The following is a 26,139-nucleotide window of genomic DNA, read 5'->3' as shown; positions in this document are numbered from 1 at the left end:
TTGAGGGTGAGGGCATTGAGGTGGAGATTGATGAAACTTTATCTGTGAAGCGGAAGCACGGTCGTGGTCGCATCACAACACAACTCTGGGTTTTTGGTGGTATCATGTGCCTCTCGTAAACAAAGACAGGAGTGCTGGTAAGCTCGTTCCCATAATCAAACAGTACATTAGATCTAGGAGTGTTGTTTATAGTGACTCGTGGCGTGCGTATAACCAACTCTGTGATGAAGGTTACACGCACGACGTGATAAACCACAAAGAACACTTTGTAGATCCTAACCAACAGAATATCCACACTCAGAACATTGAGCGCCTGTGGTTGGCGAAGCGGCCAGGACTAAGAGGCGAGTACTTTAACCCATTCAACTCCGATGACAAGATTCTTGTCATTTGGTCAAATAAAACAAAAAATCATAAAACACCAAAATGTTTGATCAAACACCAGAAAAATATGACGTCAGTCCTCCTCGCTTCGCTCGCCGCGAGCGAAGCGAGGAGGACTGACGTCATATTTTTCTGGTGTTTGATCAAACATTTTGGTGTTTTATGATTTTTTGTTTTATTTGACCAAATGACAAGAATCTTGTCATCGGAGTTGAATGGGTTACACAGTATTCCGCACGTTACATGTTTCTTTAGACTTTCGGGGAAGAGGAAGTTGCCCACCATTTCTTCCTCGAGGCATCAGCCACAGTCAAACAGGAAGCGGCCGTCAGGCCTTGCCGCCATCCCACACGAAGACGAAGAGAGCGATTCCGATAACGACGCACCACAAGCCTCAATCTCATCTTCATAAGGTAATGGTAACGCTATTATTGATGTTTTCGGAATAGGTCTAGTTACATGTTTCATTGCTCCTTCGACTACCAAACATAATGTTTTCTTTTGTGTGTGGGTAGGTTAAAACTACGTCCTCATTATATAGACCAGTGTTTCTTAACCTGTGGGGAATTCCCCACTGGTGGGGAATGGCGGAGTTGCCAAGTGGGGAATGACCGGTCGGACAGAAGAACCACTGTCTTTTTTTTTTTTTTATCGATGTGTTTTTGTTTGTTTCTGGTGTATTTCATTTCCATGTGATAACTGTTAGTAAAAAATCTAATATATGCAAACAAAAATTAAGTGCCGTAAAATGGCATAAAAAAGCAAAGCGTATATTTAAGTACTAAACACTGCATGGGTTAAAATCAAATTTGTCAAAGACCGATGCTGTGGTGGGAAATGGAGAGTTGGCTCACTAAAAAGTGGGGAATTGGAGAAAAAAGGTTAAGAACCCCTGATATAGACAATCAATTTCATACTACGTTCTCATTATATAGACTATCAAATTTCTTTCCGATGTTATGAAATGGCGGAAAAGTCATGTAGGCACTTGCTTTATGAGGTTCACTATTTATATCCTATTGTAGGATTAGCAACTTTTGTGCGCCCTGAGTGGGCTTCACTAAATTTAGCGAATATAGCAAAATATTTAGCGACTCCTCGCTGCCGTTTGTAAACCACAACATGGCTGCCATGGGTCTCACTAAACGCCGACCAAAGTCGACAAACGCCGACTAAAACCACACAATGATGGTTTTTGATCAAATGCATAATTTATATATAAAAATAGCATATGGTTGCATTATTTGACCTATTTTCTTTAAAATGTGTGATTTCCATGTAAAATAATTAGAAAAGTTGCGTTTTTATCCTCTGCAAAATTACCAACCGGCAGCCAACGCCGACCAAACCCAAACAATGACGGCTTTTGCTCAAATGACAAAAACGTATTCTCTTTGATGATTTTACATGGAAGTCACACATTTTAAAGAAAATAGGTCAAATAATGCAACCATATGCTATATATATATATTTTTTATAAAGTATGCATTTGGGCAAAAACCGTCATTGTGTGGTTTTGGTCGACGTTGGTAATTTTGCAGAGGATAAAAACGTAACTTCTCTGATGATTTTACATGGAAATCACACATTTTAAAGAAAATAGGTCAAATAATGCAACCATATGCTAATTTTTATTTAAAATTATACATTTGAGCAAAAGCCGTCATTGTTTGGGTTTGGTCGGCGTTGGTTGCCGGTTGGTAATTTTGCAGAGGATAAAAACGTAACTTCTCTTTGATGATTTTACATGGAAATCACACATTTTAAAGAAAATAGGTCAAATAATGCAACCATATGTTATTTTTATATATAAATTATGCATTTGAGCAAAAACCGTCATTGTGTGGTTTTGGTCGGCGTTTAGTGAGACCGGGCTGCCATTCATTTACCCCAAAACACTGCACACTCCCGCCAACAACGGGAGAAAATATTGTATTTCCATGCATTTCTTATGTGTTATTCTCATGTTTATATCTTCTTGCCAACGCGCATTACTCCATTTGTTATTCCTCCCCACCACAAAACCCCGATTTCCCACAGGTCCCCCCAGATCGTTCACGAAGAGAGGTAAGCCAATGCGCGCCCGGAGTGGGCTTCGCTAAATCTAGCGATTATAGCAAGATATTTAGCGATTCCTCGCTGCCGCCGCTAAACCACAAAATGGTTGCCATGTAGAGACCCAAAAACACGGTACAAACCCGCCAACAAGAGTGAAATTATTGTATTTCCATTAAATTCGTATGTGTTATTCTCATGATTTTATGTTTTTGCCAACCCGCATTACTCCATTTATTGTTCCTCCCCACCCAAAAACCCCGTTTTCCCACAGGTCCCTCTCGGATCGTTCTGGAAGAGAGGTAAGCTAAATTCCATATCTTTCATATTTAATATATTAAAAACTACGCAATTCCGTAGGAAATGAAGTACACTATCGTTCATATCACAACATTTATCCCTAGGAACACATGAGCCAGATATCAAGTTCTATAGTTCAAGATGCAGATGTAAGTAGCAAAAAATCAATCAGCATTGAAACCTTTATGAATTTTTTTTTCAAATGAAGGAATTTTGAGTCAATATGCTTTGAATTTTGATGGAAGAATTCCTGTTAGGCTGTGTATTTGGCATTCTGGGCGGGTAAATGTGCAGGTATTTATCAAGATGTTTACCAGTCTCACAATTGCAGTTACCTATATCATAGGCAAGTTCTTATTATTGTGAGCATTTTGAACTCTATCAAACAGTAGCTATAAAAAAAAATAAAGAGATTGGAAAAACACGGGTTTAGGTTAGGTTAGTTCAGGTCAGGTCTCTCAGATACAATTCGTACCTCTTTAATTGGCTAGCTTTTATGATTGAGGGTTTTGAATACCATATATGTATCACAAATTAATGTTAATGTTGGTAGCGATGCATAAAAAAAAAACAAGTATCTTCATATTTATCAACATGTGTATTCTATGTACAGTATTTTCATTGTTTATACATTTCTGTTAGGAGATAGAGCTCCATCTTGTCTTCCTCGGTATGAAATAAAGAATTCATGAAGTTCACTCTGAATTCACTGTGCACTGATTATGATATTTTTGCGAGTAAAAAGTTTTTTATGTTCACTGCACAAATCCATGTTGTATGAATTACAAGTCAGTGAATTATAGCTTGCGAAGTTACATCTTCCCTAATATAATCTTACATTGATACTGTATGCAGGTATGATTTATTCACCCAGATCACTTCTAGCTATGAGATTTTGGGATCTCGTCATTCCCATAGACATTCATTCCCGGGAAAGGTATTTGACACTCTGGGCACTATCCTGGCGCACAGGAAGTGAAGCACATGTAACATATCTCGGGGTTTTCTCAGGATTCCCAACTTTTCCATGAGGACGACAATTTAGTGAGAGCCCATGATTTTCCCGGGACACTGGGATTGTGTATCTCCCTGGAAACTCTTGCATTTTGTTTATAACAGTAATAAGTAGTTAGTAGAAATTAGAAATTACTAGTAATCAGTATTTATTATTAGTAATGAAGTGTCGACATTTCCTTGATTACTTCTTCCACCTCATTTACTGATGTTACCAGTTTTTTCCCACATAACTTCACATTCATTTTTCGTCATCAAATAAAAAGTAATTGAGAGCATATGTTACTCTGAAAACGTTGGGCATGAAATCCTAATCAGCAGCCAAGAGTGGAAAGAGGAAGGGGGTGGTAGGGAGGGGGAGGGGGTAGCTGATGTCTTAACTGTAATACATTAACCATTTGTAAATAGAATTGGCATGTTCTTTATATACTTACATTTTCTTATGTGTTATCCACAAAATGTGCTAGTATATATAATGTATGTATATGTTATGTATTAAATATTCATATTAAGTATAAGGTTAACATAATCAACATGTCATGTGTTTAGAATGTTATAATTCATACCTTCCCGATGTATTGACGGGAAACTGAGACATACCATGATTTCCCTGTATTCACTGAGGCATGGGAATCCTGGGAAATTTGCGAGATCTGTAGCTTGTAGATGACTCAAATAGCTTATGCTGGAAAAATCCCAGGAGTAGTACTATATAGCTCAGGAAAATTACGAAACCCCGGGATACCGGTTTGTCGTTTGATGATGAACCCTACTTGTAGCTTGGGTAGGTCAGGCCTCTGATTAGGTCCTCTGTGTCCTCCCACAGTTGACCTTGACCAAGTGTGTCAACTAGTGACTTTGTTCAAAATTATTTTTAGCCTCTTGATTGACCCAGAGTTGATCAAATCTCCTTTCAAATTGTAGTACAGTAGAAGCCTGATTTAACAAGTCTCTATTTAGCGGAAGCCAGATTTAATGAAAGTTTAAAATGGTGATGATGGAGTGAATGCTAGTTTTTTTTCTAAAATTGTTAAACCACCCCTGACTGGCTTTAAACTACTTTTTTGCTGCTTCATCAGCTGAAGTGCCTTGGATCTGCTGCAGCTATTCAGTGTAAATGGCTTTTACCTTCTCACAGACAATAGCCGCCATCATGGTATCTTCTGCAAGCTGCTTCTTTGTTAGCCACACAAAGAGCAGATTTTCCATCTTTCCATGGACAGAGGTCCGGAGCTTATGAATTATTTTAACGCTCTTGGCAGGCAGTATAGCCTTTATCGACTCCTTCTTCTTTAGTAAGGTACATATCATAGAGGTACTATGCTCGTACTGCCTTGCCAAGTCCATTACTTGCACACCACTCTCACTTTTTTCTATAATTTGAAGCTTTAATTCAATGGACATGACCCTCTTCTTCTCAACGCTGTTCTTTCCACTCGCTTTCTTAGGGCCCATGGTTATAAATAGAAATTTGATCAAATAGATGAACAATAAGTACAAAACATGAGCACAACTTGTCACAGATGCTTTCTCAGAGAGGTAAATATGTTGACTGCACGTGTGAGCTGCGGATGCTGGGCAGGCGTTGTGTTGTGGTGTTCAATGTGCTAACTAGCGGTGGCTCGTACCTCAAATTTTGGATCACAATTCAAAGCAAAAAAAATTGAACTATTGGCAACTCATGTCTTGGAAATCTTGTAAGGTGGGGCACTCATATGTCAAGGTACCACTGTATGCAGAAAAAATCAACAAGGAAAGTAATAAAAGGATGACTGAGCCCTTTTGTCTATTTAGACATCTTCAGGGTACATACAATGATGATACAAAGATGAGTATGTATACAAAGTGAGAAGCCATAGATGGGAACAGGAAGAGGTTGTAAGGGAGTCTCTCATGGTTAATCTATACAGTTCGTGGCAGCAGACGTTTGGCCCACCACTGTTTTTAACAATAAAATGATCAAGTTTGTACATTCAATTTAAACTGTTGATAAATGTATCTTTAATCAAACTGGATTCTATTATATTTCTAGTCAAATATAACTTATTTATAACAATTTCTTTTGCACCCTCCCAATTCATGCAGTGAGTAAAACCCCTTAAATAGACAAATAATGTTTTAGACATTTGACCATTCCTGACACGGTACTAATGTTGTTTTAACCTTACTGTTAATTCTTTTCCAGTCTAACCTATATAGCATTTGTCACAATCTTTACATGGAATTGAGTAGATACAACCTCCTTCCTTATCATATATAGGCAAAAGTACTACTTATATATCTTATATATACCCACATGAAAAATTCTAGAAAGTACCTGTACAATTTCTTATATCAAAAACACAGTACACCACTTAGATACATCCTTCTTCCTTATCAAATATTGGGCAAAAGTACTGCTTAATCTTACTATATACCCACATGAATAACTAGAAAGTACCTGTACAATTTCTTAGATAAAAAACATGGTACACCACTTACTAGTGTGTCCTAAACAATGTGACTTGTATCACTTATTTGAGTGAGATGAATGTATTAAACTTTCCTAGAGTAGGTCTTGTAAAGATTTAGGCCAGCTGGGCCATTCCCCACTTCCAAATCTAGTGATGTGATGAAGAAGGCTAGAGCAAAACTTGAGTCCTTCTGGTCATGGTGGGTTGAGTATGCAGCAGCATGTAGTATCTCTTGGATGATTTCCAGCACATTTGTAATGAAAAAGCAGAATAAAATATAGCACCGTATCTGTTTCTACCTATTTTATGTTAGGTGATGAGATGGACAAACAGTCTGTTTAGGTATCAAGGGACTCAAGTATGAAATAGTTTGTATACAAAACATCCACACTCCTATTACAGTGTATTACACAATTTCAAAGAGTTAGATGTCAGTCTTATAGTTACATTCTTTTTTTCAGGATGAGGGTAACTATCACCATTTCTTTGGAAGAGCTATCCGCAGATTCCATATGCATCATACGATGAAGAGAATGTGGTGTGACTTCTGCGAGACAGCTACAGTATATCACAAGTCATCGTAGATATCGCATGGTGACCCACACTGGAGACGAGCCTTCCCAGTGTGATCTGTGTGATTCTACTTTCTCACAATAGTGATCTCAAATGGCACAAAACTCATCTCAAAGCTCACACGATGATCCACACAGGAGAGAAGCTTTCAAGTGTGGCCTTTGTGATTCTGCTTTCTCACAAAAGGCTCATCTCGGAAAACATTTGAGGACCCACACAGGAGAGAAGCCTTACCAGTGTGACCTTTGTGATTCTGCTTTTGCAGATAAGAGTAACCTCAGAAGGCATAAAAGGAGCCACACAGGAGAGAGGTCATTCCAGTGTGGCCTGTGCGATAAAGCTTTCTTACAAAATTATCAACTCAGAGTTCACATGATGATCCACACAGGAGAGAAGCCTTTCAAGTGTGACCTATGTGATTCTGCTTTCATACATAAAAAATCTCTCAATCATCATATGGTTACTCACACCGGAGAGAAGCCTTTCAAGTGTGGCCTGTGTGATTCTGCTTTCTCACGAAGTAGTGTTCTCAAAGACCATATTATGACCCACACAGGAGAGAAGCCTTTCCAATGTGACCTGTGTGACTCTGCTTTCATACATAAGGGAAATCTCAAAGAGCATATGATGAACCACACAGGAGAGAAGCCTTTCCAGTGTGATATTTGTGATTATGCTTCCTCAAATAAAGGTAATATCAAAAAACATATGAGGACCCACACAGGAGAAAAACCTTTCCAGTGTGATCAGTGTGATTCTGCTTTCTCACAAAGCAGTGGTCTCAAAAAGCATATGATGACCCACACAGGAGAGAAGCCTTTCCAGTGTGGCCTTTGTGATTCTGCTTTCACACGAAAAGGTGATCTCCAAGTGCATATGAGGACCCACACAGGAGAGAAACCTTTCCAGTGTGACCTGTGTGATTCTGCTTTCACACAAAAGAGTTCTCTCAAAAAGCATAAGATGACCCACACAGGAGAGAAGCCTTTCCAATGTGACCTGTGTGGTTCTGCTTTCGCACAAAAGAGTGCTCTCGAAAGGCATAAGATGACCCACACAGGAGGGAAGCCTTTCTAGTGTGATATTCGTGATTATGCTTCCTCAGATAAAGGTAATATTAAAGAACATATAACAACCCACACAGGAGAGAAACTTTTCCAGTGTGATATATATGATGAAAAATGTTCCCTCTAAGCTTTGTGCATGTGTGTGCATACATGTTTTACAACTAGTGCACAAAGGAATAAAAAAATATGTGCACACAAGGTTTTTAAGATGAATTTGAAATGTTTTAATTACAATATATATATATATATATATATATATATTATATATATATATATATATTTATGATAGTGAATTCAAAACAAAAGAAAGATGTGATTTTAAGAATCTATCAATGAGCATTTGAAATGGAAATATGTAATTTTATAATTTCACATACCATTTGGGAGAATGCCATTAAGATATGCCCTGAGAGTGAAAAGCTGGTAATTGTTTGGAAATTCATTCTATTTAGATATTGTGTATAAATGTGGATGAATGCCAAAGACAGAAAAGAAGGTTTTAGTCCAATGAATCAAAAAACAAATTTATACACCGATTGGGAGAATGTCATTTAGATATGCTTATAAGAATGAAAAGCTTGCAATTGTATGTCAATTCAATATATTTAGATTGTGTAAACGTGGATGAATGCCAAGGACACAGAGGAGAAATAATAAAGAGTAAGAAGCTAGAACTAAACATGTGGAGAATTAGTAATGGACTTGTTATGTATATTTAGAGTTATTTACAAAGGAATTTTGAATAAAGGTAATCACTCATTAGTGTTTATATATTTTTTCATTGATCAGGGCAATATAGAATATGTATTAGATATTTTTTGTCAACTCTGTCATTGTCAGATAAAGGACTCTTGAACAACAAAATTGGTGACAAATAAGAATAGAATTAAAATATATGCCTGAGGACTTGTTTTATTTATGGAAAGCCAAATGTAAAAGGTATTTCAAATGCATAATAGAATATTAAACTAGATAGCACTCAGGGTGTGGATACCTTTACAAACTTTAGGGTCATAATTATTGAAAAATTTCACTTTGCCCACATTATGATAGCTGGGGCTACTTTGTATAAGGAATATGAACTTTTGTATGCAATCTACAAATGCCAGGGTAGCACTTTAAAGATAAGAGGGAAAAATTGAATGCTAAACATATCCAGATCTGCCTCAAAATCTAATAACTTGTTTCTTGGCCTAGGACCTGCCTATGCACAAAATTAAATAAAAATCTGAGTAAAGTTACTAATAGACAAACCAACAAGTGCTGCCAAAAACAAAACCTCCTTGGTGGAGGTAGTAATACACAACTTGAAATGGTGTGCACTTGCATAACTGGTTGGTATGGTTGCTTGGAATAACAGCAAAATTTGTACACTGGGAAATTTCAGCACACCTACAGAGGTGGAATTTATTTATGCAAACATTTAAATTAGAAATAAAATGTTTTCCTGTGAATATAATATTTCATGTCTGCCATTGTCATGCCTTTGCATGAATATTGTAAAAATAATAATAATTGTTTATGTGTGTAGTTGTGCACCTTGTGTTGAAATGTACACTGAATTGTGGTAAGAAGGACAACATTTTACCATGAATGGACCCAAGAATTTGGATTTATTGCCAAAAACAGAAATGGTGAATTTCATGCACTTTGTGTTGTGAACATAAGAATGAAGGAAAGTGCAAGAGAAAGTACGTTCATGATGTCCAAGCTATGTACATAAGGACTACCTGGTACTCCACATAAATTTGCAATATTGATGTCATCAGTGAAAGTGTGGTGTGAATGTGAGTGTATGTGGGTCAGTTGGCACCCCCGATGGTTGTGTCAAAGGGCGCAAGCGTTGGTACCCAGAGGGGGGGGGGGCAGTGCCTGCGCATCAGTGTGGGTCAACATTGCCAAGGAAGGACCGCGCGTGTGTGGAGGTGTGAACGTGAGTGTAAGGGAGGGGCCAGTATTAGAAGTTAGGAGATGGGGACAGGTAGGGGTTGTGTAGATCAGATTTTTGTGGTAAGACATATGTGAGAAAGCTATAGGAAAAGGTAAGGATGTATTTTGGGCCTTTATGGATCTGGAAAAGGCTTACAACAGGGTAGACAGGAAGGCACTGTGGGAGGCACTGCATATATGAGGGATAGGAGGAAAGCTGTTAAGGGCACTCAAGAGTTTTTATGAGAGTAGTAGAGCTTGTGTTAGGATTAGAAATGGAGAGAGTAAATGGGTTGAAGTAAAGGCGGGACTTGGTCATGGATGTGTTATGTTGCCCTGGCTCTTCAATCTTTACATGGATGGGGTGGTGCGAGAGGTGAATGCAAGGGTAGTGGGTCAGGGGTTGGAGATGGTTAAAGAAAATGGAGAAAAGTGGGAAATAAGCCAGTTGTTGTTTGCTGACGACACTGCACTTGTAGCAGGTAGAGGGATTGAGGAATTTAGTGACAGAGTTTGAGAAGGTGTGTGAAAGAGGGAAGCTGAAGATAAATGTGAGCAAAAGTTAGGTGATGAGATGTACAAAGGGAGAGAGTGATAGCAGGCTGGAAGTGAGCATTAAAGGTGAAAGACTGGAGGAAGTGGATAGTTTTAGATACTTGGGTGCAAATGTGGCAGGAAAGGGAGGAGTGGGGGTGGAGGTAGAATGTAGATTGAGAGAAGCGAGTAAATACCTTGGTGGGTTGAAAAGTGTAATGAAAAATAGACATTTGTGAATGGATGCTAAGAGGAGGCTATATGAAGGAGTGATTGTGCCAACAGCATTGTACGGGGCAGAAACATGGAACATGAGAGAGGAAGAGAGGAGTTTGAATGTGTTTGAGATGAAGTGTCTGAGAAGTATGATGGGGGTTACTAGGCTTGATAGAGTGAGAAATGAGGAGGTGAGGAGGAGAACAGGGGTGGAAAGGGAGCTGGGAGATAGGGTTGATGAAAAAGTATTAGGATGGTTTGGACACATGGAAAGAATGAGTGAAGAAAGATTAGTAAAAGAAGTGTGGAAGGCAGAGGTGGAAGGAGTGAATATGAGGGGATGTCCCAGGATGAGATGGATGGATGGATGGGGTGAAAGGGGGATTACATAAGAGAGGAATGTCTGTTGAGGAAGGACGGGAGAGGACAGAAGATAGGGGTGAATGGAGAAGGGTTGTGTATGGATGATGCTGTGATGCATGAGGGGAGTGGGTGGGGGACGGTGGATGAGGAAGTATGTATGAGAAAAAATTTGACACAGCCCAAAGGGATTTCTCCCTATTTTCTCCTTTTATGCATGAGGGGACAGAGGGGAGGAGGGGGGTCGCCAAGTTTATGAAGCAGCCTTGCTGTGGATGTGCTGTGTCTTGCGACACTGCTTCTGACCCAGAGCAGTGGATAGGATGCAGGAATGACCCGTCATTCAGGAGGTGCCAAGATAAGAGGGAGGGAGGGGAGTGGAACGTGGGGAATGGAATGGGTGGGCGTGGTTTCTATGCCTTTTTCTCTTTGGCTACCCCCGTGTAAGGGGGAAAAAGCCGTTGGTATATGTATGTGTGTATATAAGTCTTTCAATCTGTTTCACTACTACCTTACTAATACTGACATTAGATAGTCTACTTTCTTCATCCCCACTGAAACTCGGATCGTAGTGAAGTACCATATAACCTGTCCTTTGTAAACGCCTAACTTATTTTTCCTCCAATTCTGCCATGAGATTGATTTGGATATACAACAATTGCATAGGATACAATCACATAAATAGATGTAAAATAGAAATTGAAATGTATAAATTCACATGCAAAATAGACATAGAAATATGAAATATATATGTCACAACTTTGGGTTGTGATACACGACCTACTTTTTCTTCTTATTTTCTTAAGACTGCTTTCAAACCACAGTTACCAAATACTTTCGCTCAAGGGCCTAGCCGACACCGTAGGCTCCACATTTTTTCGTTTCCTTTCAGCCCTTTTCGGCTGTCAATTCCCTCTACTCTATGGCATTGCCGGAACTCTTAAGGCCTCTAGCAACTACTTCTGGATATATTTCCTTCTCCTTATCGTCATTAACTGTTGCGCCAATTTGGCAGTCAATTACAGTGCCTTGACGAGTTTGAGAGAGACTTCTAACTGTTCAGGAAAACCCTTACCCCTCCCTTTAGTTCCAGGTGTCTAAATATGCCTGCAAGCAAAGACACGAATGTTTAATATTAAGTGTGGGATTCCACAACCTCGCAGTTTTACTGTTCCTCCATGCAGTTGTAATTTGCTACTTTATGAATAGAATTGGTGTACTTCAAGAGTTACCGTTCGAATTGGTTCTAACGGTTTCATCCCCCCCCCGCGCGCTTGCTATTTATTGTTTAGGCTAGTTTTAATTGTACTAGTTAGGATCATATCTTCCTCTCTCGTGATTAGTGACTACCTCCAAGGAACAGTAGAAATGATTCAACTTCCACATAAACGTTGCACTGCGCTCCCTTTAGAACTAGTGATTTGAAATTGGAAGTACCGGCAACAGTGTATGCCATACAGTATGGGTAGGCAGTTGACCCGACAGTGCCGGGCACCGGCATATATTCCCCCGGGTCCCCACAGGGAGAGGTGGGTGGGCCTCTCGCACTCTCGGAAGATCAAACGCGCCCCACCCTCCCATAGGGTGGCTATCGAGGGTTTTTACATTGATACGACCCTTTTACGCACCGCCAGGCCCTACATGAGTGATTCATGTGCAAAATCCCCCGGAGACCTGTCGAATTGAATACAGTGGTGCGAGTGACGCCCCGACCCTCGTGGGAACGGGTTTGAACGGTGCCGCGACGAGGTCAGCCTCCAGTGAACACGCCGCGCCGCGCTTAGTGTGTGCAGAATCGCCATTAGTGTGTGTGTGCAGAATCGTCGTTCGGGACATCCTGAGCAGAAAGGAACTTGAGCCACTGTGGGAAACGGGGAGACGCTTACGGAATCGAACTCGCGTCCCGCCACGAGGTACCACACAACGAGGACAGTCAGTTTCCCGCCGCGCTCAACAGCAAAGTTATCCTTCAATAGCAGACGCATCCTGTCGGAAAGAGGGACCCGCACCTATTTGAAGACATCCCCGTAACCAGCAGAAGTCACTTAGAGATGGGAGCGTGTATCTACCTGTTGGTAAAGTATTAGTTAGATGTCATAGGGTGCGCGCAGGGGTTAGCTAGTTAGAATGCATAAGTGAAAATTAATTATCTCTTAGGTGAAACTTTTAAGTATTTGAGTTGCACGCCAATAATGTTTGATTGTAGAAATAATCTTGATCATTAAAACTCACAATAGGATGATCTGTTTGATTAGCCTAGGATTGTGTTCTACTGAATGAGTTGTCCCACCCCCCTTTTGAGTTATATACACGCGCGCCGGGAAGGGAGTGCGCGTGGTCCCGGTCGGTGACTCAAATCTCCTGGACCTCGGCTTCCCACTGCAGCTATCCATCCTCCTTCGCTAATTCCCCAAGGTATGAGCATTTCCCACTCCCCCACAACCACCACCTCCTTCCACTGTCCAGGGATTTTGTGACTATATATATTATATATGTATATATATATATATATATATATATATATATATATATATATATGTATATATGTATATATATATATATATATATATATATATATATATATAATAGAAATAGAAAAATAGAACATATATAGTATAAGAAATAAAATATTTAATATAATTTAAAAGATATAAAGTATAAAAATCTAAAATAAAAAACACAGAATAAACAGTAGAAATAGGAAAATAGAAAAATATATAGAAAATAGAAAAACATACGCCCTAATGTCATGTGTGCTTACAAATGGCGTCATAGACTGTCAAGCCTGGAGTTGCACTTTTTCAGCCATTTGTAGAACCTCTTTTCGTAGCTGTGCTTTTATACACGAGAAAACAAGTGTGCTTTTCTGAAATCGCAAATGCAATCATACAGTGGTAAGGTAGTTTAGTGCATGAATTGTGTGTTTGCATTTGACACCTGCTACACTACAATTCTGCCGTCAAAAGGCAGAACACATTAAATTTGAATAATAATTAGGTTTTTCGTAATTTTTGGTATTTAAGGAATCAGCAGAAAAAGACGAACCTCATTCTAAAGGTGGAGTCCTATCATAATATCGAGGTCTCATCGGGCAGACTGCATTTACTCCTTATGTTTTCTACATTAGTAGGTGGATTGACTATTTTGTGGGAATCCAATGCCACAAAGCAATATTTCTAATGTCAATCCCTAGTGTAAGTACTAAGTTTGCAAAACTACAAGATTCAGATGTAAGTAGCAAAAATCAATGAGCATTCAAGTCTTTACAATAAATTTTTAAAAGCAAGTAATTTGGAGTCAATGCGCTTTGAATTTTGATGGGAAAACTCCTGTTTAGCTATGTATTTGGCATTCTGGGCAGGGGTAAATTTGTGGGTATTTATCAAGATGTTTATCACAATTGCAGTTACTTATGTCATTGGCAACCTCTTATTATTGTGAGCATTTAGAACTCAAATATATAAGTACACTAAACTATAGTGGCTATATGAAAAAAAATAAATGAGATTGGTGAACTAAGGGGTTAGGTTAGGTTAACTTAGGTCAGGTCTTACAGATGCAATTCTTACCTCTATAATTGGCTAGGTCTTATTGTTGAGGATTTTGAATAACTTACATAAGTATTGCAAATTAATGTTATTGTTGGAAGCAATGTATAAAAAAAAAACTAGACCTGGAAGTATCTTTATCAATGTGTGTATCCTGTGTACTTTCATTGTTCTTACATTTCTATTATGGGATGGAGCTCCATCTTGTCTTCCTCGGTATGAAAATCAAGAACTTGTAAAGTTCACTCTGAATTCACTGTGCACTGACCATGATATTCTTGCGAGTAAAAAGTTTCTTGATATTTACTGCACAAATCCAAGTCATGTTAATTACAAGTGATTGAATCATAGCTTGAGAAGTTATACCTTCCCTTATATAATCTTACATAGATACTGTATTTAGGTCATATGACCTCTATGCCCAGATCACTTCCAGCTTGGGTAGGTTAGGCCTCTGATTTAGGTCCTCTGTGTCCTCCCACAGTTGACCTTGACCTGTTTTGTAAACTAGTATAAGAATTTTCTCAAAATTATTTTCAGCCTCTTGATTGACCCAGATTTGATCAAATCTTTCAAATTGTAATACAGTAGAAACCTGATTTAAGTCTGAATTTAGAGGAATCCAGATTTAACTGAAGTTTAATATAATTAGGGGAATATCCTGGAAAGCTCACATTAGTGACCATAATTCCATTTAACCAAGCATATTCTGTTATTTGCAATCATCCCCATTAATTTCGATCTAAGCTAGCTGTGATGGGTGAAAATTTACAAAATAGAGAGAATGCCCAAAAATATTAGGTTTTATAGTCTAAACTTTAAGATTTCACTCCCACACTCTTTCAGCACATTAGATTTTATTAAACACTTTTTAAACACATTCTTAAAATATTCAAACGCAAAAAATGTACAAGCATAACATTATATGTTCATATATATATATATATATATATATATATAATGTATATATATATATATATATATATATGTATATATATATATATATATATATATATATATGTATATATATATATATATACAGGTTAGCTGGGTTCGAATCCTTGGCTCGTCCACATTTCAATTTCCAACGGATGCCTCCTTCGAGCGACTCTCAGTCTCGTTTGCGATGGCATGGAATTAAAAGTGATATGTGGTTGGAAAAAGATGACATGACACAAGACAAACATATCAACAAACTAGTTGGAGAAACTTTTAACTTAGTAAGATCAATGAAAGTGGCCTTTGACTACATGGCTGAAGAAATGGTAAAGAAAGTATTAGTTACACTGATAAGACCAAAATTGGAGTATGCTGCAACACTATGGACACCTAGTACTAAAAAACAGAAGAAGAAAAAAAGAAGTTAGAAAGAATTCAAAGAGTAATGACAAAGATGGCACCAACACTCTCCAATTTGACATATGTACAAAGAGTGGATAAATTAAATCTACCAAGACTGGAGCAGAGAGGAGAGAGAGGCTGATGGGCAAATAAGAGACATGGAAGCCAGCACACAGACTCTTTATTATTATGCAGGTTTGCCAACATAAACATCAAGCATGAACATCTACATGCACAACAGCAATGTCAATAAGAATAATATGCAATAATACAATACCCCTCCTCAAGTTTATGAAATCTCTGAAATAACCTTATTAGCAAATAATAGTTTACTAATTCTTGAATAGTTTAAACTGCAAAAGAAAGCATATTAATGACACATCAAATTAAAATAAATCTTTAGGATCAAGAATCAAATTAAATACTGTACTTGCAATACATACACAAAATAGTCTTTTCCTCTTTCAATAATAAATCATCTCAGGCTGTACATTGGGTTTAGACACTCTGCTGGACCTTCTAACTTCAGTTTGTGATGGACTAGGTACACAAGGTTTAGTACTAGGACAAACAGTAGGTGTAGATGCACTTTTAGGAATATCACTGGAATATATAGAATCATCAGAAGAACTGAGCAGGGTAGGAGTCTCTTCTTTGGATTCATTGTTAGGCAAATTACTGTGTTCACCTGTGTGTATGAGAGAGCATCTGTTCCTTCTAATTATGGAGCCCGCATCAGTCAGGACTTTGTATGATCTTGGTTGAGTCAGTCTCTGTGTTACTTCTCCATAACGTTCTTGATCTCGTATGTATACTTTATCACCTGTTTGAAGAGCTGGCAATGTCTGGACACGATGGTGGTTGTTGTAATTCTTTGAGTATTTCTCCCTATAGAGTTCCTCTTTTTCAAGTAAATCATCTTTGTTATTATACCCCTTTGGTATCAATGTATCAGGGAGTACTGGCAGCTTTGTTCTGATTTTTCTACTCATCAGTATTTCAATTGGGGTCAAACCATTTCTAAGTGGAGCTGAACGATAAGCAAGTAGTCCTAAATAAGGATTAGCATTCTTTTTAAGGATGTTCTTAGCTGTCTGGACGCCCCGTTCTGCCTCCCCATTTGCTTGTGGGTGTAGGGGTGATGAAGTAACATGGGTAAACCCCCAACACTTGGCAAATTCTTTGAACTCATGGTTGGAGTACTGAGGTCCATTGTCAGATACAACGGTTTCAGGAATTCCATGTACAGAGAAAATATCTGACAAAGCGGTTGTGACTACAATCGTTGTGGTATTTTTCAGTTCTCTGAACTCAAACCATCGACTTGAATAATCAACAGCAATGATGTATGACTTTCCCTCTAATTCAAAAAGATCTGTACCAATTTGGCTCCAAGGTTTGCCTGGAGAGGACATTGGTAAGAGAGATTCCTTTGGTTCAGGTCATAGCTTAACACAAATATGGCACTTGTTATTCATAGATTCTATCTGCTTTGTGATGAGAGGCCACCAAACTGAGTAACTTGCTCGTCCTTGGCACTTCATGTAAAGCATTGAGAACTTCTAGCTGTAGAGAGGTTGGAATAACAATACGGTTATTGAACATTAGTAGTCCTTGGTTGACTGTTTGATGTTGTTTTTTCTGCCAATAAGGTTTCAAGAGTGGCTGAGAAGGCATTATTGAAGGCCGCCCATCAAGACAATAAGCAAGTACTTGTTGGCAAATGGCATCTGCTTGCTGAGCTGGTTTGATCTCTCCTAGGCGTCGTTCAGTAGCTGGGATAACTTTAAAATTACCTTCTTGAGTTTCTTCTACTTCTTCTATAAACTCTAGATCTGCTTTTGTAGGAAGACTTGTTGGAGCACGCGATAAAGCATCAGCTGTGTTCTGATGAACTCCTTGTACATATGTTACTTCTGGTGAATATCTTGCTAGTCAAAGACGAAAACGAAGAATTCTAGATGGAAGTTTTGACAAATCAGTACTTGAGAGCAAAGGCACTAAAGGGCGATGATCTGTCTCAAGCTTGAAAACTGTTCCTAAAATGTAGTCCTTAAACTTTTCACAAGCCAAAGTAGCTGCTAAAGCCTCTTTTTCAATAACTGCATACCTCTTCTCTGTGTCACTGAGTGATCTTGAAGCATAAGCAATGGGACGACGGTGCCCTATATCATCCACTTGCATAAGAACTGCACCGAGGCCGTCTTGACAAGCATCTGCAGCAATAATACATTTCCTGTTTGGATTATAATGGGCTAGGATCTCTGTAGATACAAGTTTCTGTTTAATCATCTGAAATGCAGCTTCTTGTGGTTAGTCCCAGAACCATTGTTGACTTTTCTTTAAAAGCTGACGAAGTGGTTCATTTACACTGGCCAAATCAGGAATGAACTTTGCAAGCTGATTAACTATACCGTTGAATCTTTGCAATTCTGTAACATTCGTTGATCTTGGAAAATCTTGGACTGCTTTAGTTTTTCCTGGATCTGCTTTAATGCCTTCTTCTGAAATGATGTGGTCCAAGAATTTCATGTGTCTTTTTGAAAACTCACATTTGTTGTTTAGGGTGATTCCTGCTTCCTGTAGTCGACGTAGCACTTCTCGAACATGGTTGTCATGAATCTCCTGTGTGGGCCCATGGATGAGGATATCGTCCATGTGGCAAACAACTCCTTCCAAACCTTCCAGTATGCTTGACATGGTTCTTTGAAAGATTTCAGGGGCAGAGCTAATGTTGAAGGGCAAACGATTGAAGCAATAACGCCCAAATGGAGTCACAAACATTGTTAGCAATCTTGATTCTTCATCAAGTGGCATCTGCCAAAATCCAGAATTGGCATCGAGTCTCGTAAAAACTTTACTACCTCGTAACTTAGCAAGATTCTTATCTACACTGGCCATAGGGTGTACTTCTCTCTTCACAGCTTTATTTAAAGGTATCAGATCCACACAAATTCTCACATCTCCATTACGTTTTACAACGTTAACCATCCCTGAGCACCACTCTGTAGGAACAGTTACAGGTGAAATGATTTTTTGTTGAACCATGGACTGTAGGTTCTCTTTGACTTTAGGTAGCAGTGGATGTGGTACACGTCTTGGAGTATAAAGGCAATAAGGAGTCACACCTTCGCACAAAGAAATTCTGTACGTAGACCTGAGCAACCCTAATCCTTTTAAGAACTTGGGAAATTCTTCCTTGAAGTTCACTACACTTTCCATACTGTACATTTCTTAAGCAAGTTTCAGCAATCTAAGCCTCAATAGCTGATTTGGACAAAAGATTATTACACTGACCTGTCATGACATACACATTTTCTATATGTCTCCTATCACCTAATTCAAGCACAGCGTCGACAATTTTCCCTTTAATAAGATGATTGAGATTCACTTCCCCTGGTCCTCAGAAGTCACTAACTGCTGGTGTAAGATTGCATTCTTTAAGCCAAGGTGTTTTGTCACTGACAATTGTCACTTTGGATCCACAATCAAGTTTAAAGTTAGTCACTTTCCTATTTACAAAGACATTAACTGACCAAAATTTATCAATAGCAGATTTAACTTCCCCTAACATAAAAGAATTATCCACAATTTCATCACAATCATCATCAACTTGATATACAGATTTTGAAGAATGGCAAATACCAGCCTCCGGAAACATATTTATAATCATATCACTCACTGCTCCATAAACACACTGAAAGACAACACATTGCTACATGCCAGACCCCCTGATATCCACCCTTCTGAATCCTCTCTCCCACGAAAGGATAGAGTCCACCTGGTCAGACTGCAGTGCGGCCACCACCCAGCACTTCCAAGCTACCAGAAGAGGCTGGATGACTGCATTGTGAACAGCTGCCCAGGATGTAACACTTCACCCCCTACCATACAACACATAATGGAAGACTGCATTATACACAATCATGCACGCAAACAACACAACATACACTCTATAAAGGATTTGTGGGAAAACCCAGTTTTGGCTGTGGCATTCCTTGGGGAGACAGGACTGCTCGGACAGACAGTCTAGGGAACGACAACAACAACAACAACAACTCCAAGCTATGAGCAGTTCGAGACATGAATTATTCTTCTCTCTTTATAGCACTTCATACATAAATGTTCTGCGATTGTCTGGCACGGCCGATTATGTAGACAAACGTTGGGAACCTTGTGTTATGATTATCTGAGTGATACGTTGGCAGCCCTGATGATTTTCATGCACTTTCTCCAAACAGTCGGCGGTCTGGCACTATTTTCACTCGTAATTAAATGAAATATGTCTATTTTCTTCGTAATGTTTCTATTCCAGGATGTTCACTGAAGTTTGTAGCGTAACTTGTGAGACGTGGTTTCTTGATACTTAAATAAAAACACCTAAATAGTCCAAAAAACACACGCTGCCACCATGATGGGCAAATAAGAGACATGGAAGCCAGCACACAGACTCTTTATTATTATGCAGGTGTGCCAACATAAACATTAAGCATGAACATCTACATACACAACAGCAATGTTAATAAGAATAATATGCAATGCAATAATACAACAGAGGCGATTTGCTTCCCACACAAATGATAGATATCTGGAACAGACTGAATGAGGAAACAGTGCTTAAACTATACAAGATTTTAAGAGCAAACTAGATGCAGAAAGATACAAAAGCAGGTCACGATGAGCATAGCTCTCTTCCCGTAAAATACAACTAGGTAAATACACACAGACACATTTCTATATATATATGTATATATATATATATATATATATATATATATATATATGCATGACTTATGATTTTAATTCGTTCTATGACTGAGTTCATAACTCAGTTTGCTCCTACATCAAATCAGTTTTCCTCATTGAAATTAATTGAAATTCCATTAATCTGTTCCAGCACCCAAAATACCATTTTTTTTTTTCATTTTTTAAGTAAGAAAAAGCATTTATAATATTTTAAAGAAACCTAATTAAAGTGAATGCAACACATAAAAGACAATGTAAAGAAGGTTAGAGGCATTTTATTTTGTGCCTTTCAGCAGTGCCTTGGATCTCCTGCAGCAAATCAGTGTAAATGGCTTTTGCCCCTGTCATGGTATCTCCTGCAAGCTGCTTTTCTGTTAGCCACACCAACAACAGATTTTTCATCTTTCCATGGACAGAGGTTCGGAGCTTAGAAATTATTTTAAATCCCTTGGCAAGCATTTTAGCCTTTATCGATTCCTTCTGCTTTAGTATGGTACATATTATAGAAGTAATATGCTCGTACTGCCTCGCCAAGTTCATTACTCGCACACCATGCTCATATATATATATATATATATATACTTTTCTTTTTTCCAGGATGAGGGTAACTGTCACCATTTCTTTGGAAGAGCTATCTGCCCATTCCATACGTATCTTATGATGAAGAGAATCTGGTGTGATATTTGCGAGACAGCCATATCACAAGTCATCTTAGATATCGCATGATGACCCACACTGGAGATGTGGGTCATCAGAAAAGAGTCATCTCAAATGGCACAAAACTCATCTCAAAGCTCACACGATGATCCACACAGGAGAGAAGCTTTCAAGTGTGGCATTTGTGATTCTGCTTTCTCACAAAAGAGCAATCTGACACAGCATATAAGGATCCACACAGGAGAGAAGCCTTTCCAGTGTGGCCTTTGTGATTCTGCTTTCTCACAAAGCAGGGGTCTCAGAAGGCATATAATGACCCACACAGGAGAGAAGCCTTTCCAGTGTGACCTGTGTGATTCTGCTTTCACACAAACAAGTGCTCTCAAAGACCATATGATGACTCACACAGGAGAGAAGCCTTTCCAGTGTGGCCTTTGTGATTCTGCTTTCTCACAAAAGAGTGATCTCAAACAGCACATGAGGACCCACACAGGAGAGAAGCCTTTCCGGTGTGATATTTGTGATTATGCTTCCTCATATAAAGGTTATATCAAAAAACATATGAGGACACACACAGGAGAAAAACCTTTCCAGTGTGACCAGTGTGATTCTGCTTTCTCACATAGCAGTGGTCTCAAAAAGCACATGATGACCCACACAGGAGAGAAGCCTTTCCATTGTGACCTGTGTGAATCTGCTTTCTCACAAAAGAGCAGTCTGACACAACATATGAGGACCCACACAGGAGAGAAGCCTTTCCAGTGTGACCTGTGTGATTCTGCTTTCTCACAAAAGAGTTCTCTCCAAAAGCATATGATGACCCACACAGGAGAGAAGCCTTTCCAGTGTGACCTGTGTGATTCTGCTTTCACACGAAAGATTCGTCTCAAAGAGCATATGATGACCCACACAGGAGAAAAGCTTTTCCAGTGTGGTCTTTGTGATTCTACTTTCTCACAAAGCAGGAGTCTCCAAAAGCATATGATGACCCACACAGGAGAGAAGCCTTTCCAGTGTGGCCTTTGTGATTCTGCTTTCTCACAAAGCAGGGGTCTCAGAAAGCATATGATGACCCACACAGGAGAGAAGCCTTTCCAGTGTGACCAGTGTGATTCTGCTTTCACACAAACGAGTGCTCTCAAAGAGCATATGATGACCCACACAGGAGAGAAGCCTTTCCAGTGTGGCCTTTGTGATTCTGCTTTCTCACAAAAGAGTAATCTCAAACAGCATATGAGGACCCACACAGGAGAGAAGCCTTTCCGGTGTGGTATTTGCGATTATGCTTCCTCATATAAAGGTTATATAAAAAAACACATGAGGACACACACAGGAGAAAAACCTTTCCAGTGTGACCAGTGTGATTCTGCTTTCTCACAAAGCAGTGGTCTCAAAAAGCATATGATGACCCACACAGGAGAGAAGCCTTTCCATTGTAACCTGTGTGATTCTGCTTTCTCACAAAAGATCAGTCTGACACAACATATGAGGACCCACACAGGAGAGAAGCCTTTCCAGTGTGACCTGTGTGATTCTGCTTTCACACAAAAGAGTTCTCTCCAAAAGCATATGATGACCCACACAGGAGAGAAGCCTTTCCATTGTGACCTGTGTGGTTCTGCTTTCGCACAAAAGAGTACTCTCAATAAACATATGAGGACCCACACAGGAGGGGAGCCTTTCTAGTGTGATATTTGTGATTATGCTTCCTCAGATGAAGGTAATATTAAAGAAAATATAACGACCCACACAGGAGAGAAACTTTTCCAGTGTGATATATATGATGAAAAATGTTCCCTCTAAGCTTTGTGTATGTGTGTGCATACATGTTTTACAACTAGTGCACAAAGGAATAAAAAAATATGTGCACACAAGGTTTTTAAGATAAATTTGAAATGCTTTAATTACAATATATGTATGGGTAGAAGCCCAAAGGGAAGGGGAAATAGAATGTACTTGGGAAAACAGTGTAGAGTATAGCATTAATATAGAACAATGTGCCAGTATAGGACAAAATATGATTTTAGGATATAATGTCGGTAGAGGACGAAATGTTACATTAGGATGTAATGTCATAGGACAGAATATCGCAATAGGATGTAATGACAGTGGAGGACAAAAGATCACAATGGGAAGTAATGATAGTGGAGGACAAAATATCATGATAGGATGTAATGATAATGGAGGAGAAAATATCACGGTAGGATATAATGTCAGTGGAGGACAAAATATAATTTTAGGAAGGAATACCGGAGAGAATGTCAATGAAGGCCAAAATATCATGATAGGATGTAATGACAGTGGAAGACAAAAGATCACGATGGGATGTAATTATAGTGAAGGAAAAAACATCACGGTAGGATATAATGTTACTGGAGGACAAAATATAATTTTAGGAAGGGATGCCGGACATAATGTCAATGAACAACAGGAGGCCGGCATGAATCACGGTGACGTAGGGGGACAAAATGTACAAAAGAGGTCGGATGACTGTGTTTGACCAGATGCCCGTGATGGGGAGAATGTTAATGTTAATTTTGATGGGAGAAATGTTAATGAGGCATTGAATGTCAATGAAGGACCAAATAATAATATAGAGTAAGGTATAAATAAAAAACAAAATGATAATATAAGACATGAAATTGAAACTCAAAATGTGTCAAAAAGAAATAATCATGAATTTCTTAAAAACATGTACTTTAATGCTCGTAGTACTAAAAACAAATTCCGAGAAATCCAGGAGTATGTCAAAAGCAAAAATCTCGATATGATAGGAATTACCGAGACATGGTTGAATGGTAAAGAGTTTGAAGCTGAATTCAGTATTGCGGGATTTAAACACTCATCTCATCAGGATAGAAATCTCAAGAAAGGTGGGGGTGTTCTGTTGCACGTTAAAAACAATGTTCATGCTTGTGTTTTAGAGAAAGTGAAACAGGATGCATATGATAGTTTGTGGGTTGAGTTAACCCAAACAAATGGACAAAAAATGAATATAGGTGTAATATATAGGCCAAAGACATTATCATTAGCAGACGACAAACTGTTATTTCAAGAACTGTCTAGTTTCTGCAACCAGGATTTATTGATAATGGGTGATTTCAATTTTACTGACATTGATTGGATGACACTTGAACATGGCCATATAGGTAGTCGCTTGATTGATTTTCTTGGTGACAATTACTTAATTCAGCATGTAAAAGAGCCCACAAGATATGGAAACTTACTCGATCTATTGATCACTAGCCGTGAAAGCATGGTAACTGATGTAGAAGTTGTTGAATCTGTTGCAAATAGCGATCACAACTTAGTTAGATTCAAACTCCTAAACAATTTTAGAATAGATACTTGTGTTTCTAAAATACCCGATATCAGTAATCTCAGTTCATAGGACTACATCAGGAGCTTCAGCTTACAGATTGGGAGGCAAAATTAAATGAAAGACTTGATCAGATGTGGGAAATATTTCAAAATACGCTCACTAAGATGATTCAAACTTACATTCCTTTTAAGGACAGACGTCCCCCAAATCAGGCTCGCCCAAAGTGGCTCGACAAAGAAACTGAAAAAAGTATTGCTAAAAAGAGACAGGCTTATAAGAAATATAAGTGCTCGGGTGCATCTAATGACTATGAAAGTTATGTATCAATACAGAGAGATTTAAAAAAGACAATAAGAAAAAGAAAACGACAATACGAAATGAACATTGCTGATAAATCCAAAGAGAATCCCAAAGAATTCTATTGTTACATTAGAGATAAAAAGGTTGTTAGGAATCACATTGGTCCACTATTATCTGCTGACGGTCAACTTGAATATTCAAATGAAGGAATGTGTAATATCTTAAACAATTATTTTAGTTCGATATTCGTAAACAAAACACCTCAAAGTGAATTCCAAACTGAAACCTGTGAAAAGTCTAGGGTAAACTTATTCACTACGGTAAATATAACAAAAGAAAAAATTAAAAGGTGTATAGATAAACTCAAAGTTAATAAAACACCAGGGCCTGACGGTTGGCATCCAAGAATCTTAAAGGAAATGAAAAATTAGATTATTGTTCCATTAGAAATTATTTTTAAGAAATCCATCATATCCGGAGATGTCCCAAGAGAATGGAAGCTAGCTAACGTTACTCCCATATTCAAAAAAGGTGACAAAAAGAAGCCAAATAACTATAGGCCTATAAGTTTGACTTCAATCGTAGGAAAGATAATGGAAACTATCATCAGAGATGCTATTGAACATCATTTAATAAATGATAGCCAGCATGGTTTCAGACGGAAATGTTCTTGCGTGACTAACTTACTCGAATTCTACAACACAGTTATCTCGAATTATGACAAAAGAAATAATATAGATTTGATATATCTAGACTTTGCAAAAGCTTTTGATACTGTCCTACACGAAAGACTACTTACTAAATTAGCTTTACACGGAATAAGTTGTAGCCTATTAGGTTGGACTAGTAATTGGTTGAATGGTCGAAAACAGAGAGTTGTTTTAAATGGAAAAATGTTACAAGTGGAGTTCCTCGGGGTTCCGTTCTTGGACCACTTCTATTCATAGTATATGTGAATGAAATAGACCATGGACTAAAATCTACTGTTTCCAAATTTGCTGATGATACAAAACTGTGCGGAGTGGCAAATGATCACTCAAAACAATTAGATATTCAAGAAAAATTAGATCAATTACAGCAATGGTCTCAAAAGTGGCTAATGAAATTTAACACAAGTAAATGCAAGGTAATGCACATAGGTAAAAATAACAGTAAGTACGATTACAAGTTATTTGGTAATTCGTTAACAAAAGTGGATAGTGAAAAAGATCTCGGCGTAATTATCAGTAACGACCTCAAATCATCCAAGCAGTGTATTTCAGCCTCTGAGAAAGCAAATAAGATTCTAGGACTGATTGCGCAATCTTTTGATTTCAAAACTCTATCATTCATTAACAAGC

At 38.4% G+C, this 26,139-nt stretch overlaps 3 protein-coding genes across 5 annotated transcripts; 2 read left to right on the top strand and 1 right to left on the bottom strand.

Annotated features, from left to right (window-relative positions):
• Positions 1–2,542: 2,542 nt before the first annotated feature.
• On the top strand, positions 2,543–8,338 carry LOC143031244 (uncharacterized). 2 transcript variants are annotated; one of them, XM_076194830.1, is made up of 2 exons: positions 2,543–2,574; positions 6,668–8,338. In XM_076194830.1, exon 2 carries the CDS (start codon positions 6,873–6,875, stop codon positions 7,854–7,856), a length of 984 nt encoding a protein of 327 aa, XP_076050945.1. In that variant the 5' UTR covers positions 2,543–2,574; positions 6,668–6,872; the 3' UTR covers positions 7,857–8,338. The 2 variants fall into 2 exon arrangements, with proteins under 2 accessions (XP_076050945.1, XP_076050944.1); XM_076194829.1 differs by having other exon boundaries at positions 2,550–2,741.
• LOC143030311 (putative CENPB DNA-binding domain-containing protein 1) lies at positions 4,858–5,208 on the bottom strand. Its single transcript, XM_076193464.1, has one exon. It carries the CDS (start codon positions 5,206–5,208, stop codon positions 4,858–4,860), a length of 351 nt encoding a protein of 116 aa, XP_076049579.1.
• A 5,300-nt stretch (positions 8,339–13,638) lies between the features above and the next one.
• LOC143031226 (uncharacterized) lies at positions 13,639–22,869 on the top strand. 2 transcript variants are annotated; one of them, XM_076194799.1, is made up of 2 exons: positions 13,639–13,779; positions 21,118–22,869. In XM_076194799.1, the coding sequence occupies exon 2, from the start codon at positions 21,262–21,264 to the stop codon at positions 22,861–22,863; it is 1,602 nt and encodes a 533-aa protein (XP_076050914.1). In that variant the 5' UTR covers positions 13,639–13,779; positions 21,118–21,261; the 3' UTR covers positions 22,864–22,869. The 2 variants fall into 2 exon arrangements, with proteins under 2 accessions (XP_076050914.1, XP_076050915.1); XM_076194800.1 differs by having other exon boundaries at positions 13,658–13,784.
• The last annotated feature ends 3,270 nt before the right edge of the window (positions 22,870–26,139 follow it).

Source organism: Oratosquilla oratoria, chromosome 12 (genome assembly GCF_046742065.1).
Source record: "Oratosquilla oratoria isolate Oo_2021 chromosome 12, ASM4674206v1, whole genome shotgun sequence".
Classification (NCBI taxonomy): Eukaryota; Metazoa; Arthropoda; class Malacostraca; order Stomatopoda; family Squillidae; genus Oratosquilla; species Oratosquilla oratoria.
This window is presented reverse-complemented; position numbering and strand designations above follow the sequence as displayed.

Bases quoted from the DNA above. Each gene is read 5' to 3' on its own strand.
- LOC143030311 (XM_076193464.1), bottom strand. From the start codon at position 5,208: ATGGGCCCTAAGAAAGCGAGTGGAAAGAACAGCGTTGAGAAGAAGAGG.
- LOC143031244 (XM_076194830.1), top strand. From the start codon at position 6,873: ATGGCACAAAACTCATCTCAAAGCTCACACGATGATCCACACAGGAGA.
- LOC143031226 (XM_076194799.1), top strand. From the start codon at position 21,262: ATGTGGGTCATCAGAAAAGAGTCATCTCAAATGGCACAAAACTCATCT.